The sequence below is a fragment of the Etheostoma spectabile genome, chromosome 16, assembly GCF_008692095.1.
Source record: "Etheostoma spectabile isolate EspeVRDwgs_2016 chromosome 16, UIUC_Espe_1.0, whole genome shotgun sequence".
Taxonomy (NCBI): domain Eukaryota; kingdom Metazoa; phylum Chordata; class Actinopteri; order Perciformes; family Percidae; genus Etheostoma; species Etheostoma spectabile.
Window position 1 is genome coordinate 9,497,102 of NC_045748.1, and position 1,365 is coordinate 9,498,466.

At 37.6% G+C, this 1,365-nt stretch overlaps 1 protein-coding gene across 2 annotated transcripts in view; it reads right to left on the minus strand.

Moving 5' to 3' along the window:
* oclna (occludin a) overlaps positions 1–1,071 on the minus strand; it is a 28,742-nt gene extending 27,671 nt beyond the window's left edge. For both annotated transcript variants that reach the window (XR_004335676.1, XM_032539843.1), the window contains exons 1-2: positions 848–1,071; positions 148–233 (exon numbers count right to left, since the gene is read on the minus strand). Coding sequence is in view for 1 of the 2 variants with exons in the window: in XM_032539843.1 (XP_032395734.1) it covers positions 148–200 (53 nt within the window). In the remaining variant the exon portion in view is untranslated. The remainder of the gene's footprint in view (positions 1–147; positions 234–847) is intronic.
* Positions 1,072–1,365: the final 294 nt, after the last annotated feature.

A 1,365-nucleotide genomic window follows, 5' to 3' on the forward strand; every position in this document is an offset into this window, starting at 1 on the left:
TAAACCAATCAGGGGGTGTTCATACAGTCAGTCATCAACTTGAGCTCAGTGAATATTTTTAAATTGAGCATATAGAATAAACAGAAACATGTTTACTGTATTATTATTATTATTATTATTATTATTATTATTATTGAAAGGACTTACTCTCTGGTATCTGAGTCGTAGGGAGGTGGACTCCCATTGGGCCGGGAGGACATGTTGATCCACTGGTGCTGCTCTGGGAGAAGAATCTGCAACAACATTCATATTGTTAGCAATTATTTACTTCTTAAAATAGAGTTTGAGTGAAAAAGAAATGACATTATCGAACATAACTCCTAAACTTAAAGACAGTAGGCACGTTTACTGCGACATAGCTAACACAAATGTGTTAGAAGAAGCTGGGACTACAGGTTCAATCGATTAATCGATTATAAAAAAAACAGTTGCCGATTATTTCTTTGTCAATTAACAAATCATCGAGACCTTTAGATTTTATTTTAACTGACACTACAACATCATAACACGCTGGGAGCTTTTAAACCGACATTTTCTCCTGGTGGCTTGGAAATTGAATCAAAGGAAAACGTCTTTTCAATGTTTTTAAAACTTAAACACTTCCTGTTTAATCGAAAATAAAAATGACAGCCAACACATTCAACCATTTTGTAGGTTTAATTCTAATAATTACGCACTTTAACGCGTTATTTTGACAACACAGCAGAGATGTTGAAGTGATTTAAGGTGGTCACTAACACCACACCGGTTGGTTGTTGCCACAGGTAACACAGTATTTAAAGATTTAAAACCACAACGTGAAACAAGTGTCTGCTGCTAATTTAACAAAGTGAAGGGACACACTCACCTGTCTCTTTGTCTCTGCTGCACCTGAAAATGTCTCAACTGAAACTGCTGCTGCTGATAAACAATCCAGGCCACACCTTAGGCAGCGATGCAGCTCTCGGGCCGTTTAGCCCCGCCCCCCCCCCAACAGGTGTCACGTTACCTGACTGAACCGGAAAGTCTGTCTTGGAAATACCTCGCGATGCTTCCGTAAGTGTAGTAGGTAAGTAACAGTAGGTAGGTACAGTGGCTTGAGGAAGTTTACACACCCATGGTAAAGTTGATTAAAAAGAGGAATAAAGAAAATCATCTTTTGGAAATTTATCTTAATGCCTTAATTCAAAAAATTTAGGAAAATACAACCTTTTAACCTTTTTTTGTGAATGAATAATGTAAATAAATGTTCTTCCTTAAAATACAGAGGGCATAAGTATGCACCCCCCTATGTTAAAATACAGGGGGCATAAGTAAACACCCCCCTATGTTAAAATACAGGGGCATAAGTATACCACCCCCTATGTAAAATACAGGGGCATAAGT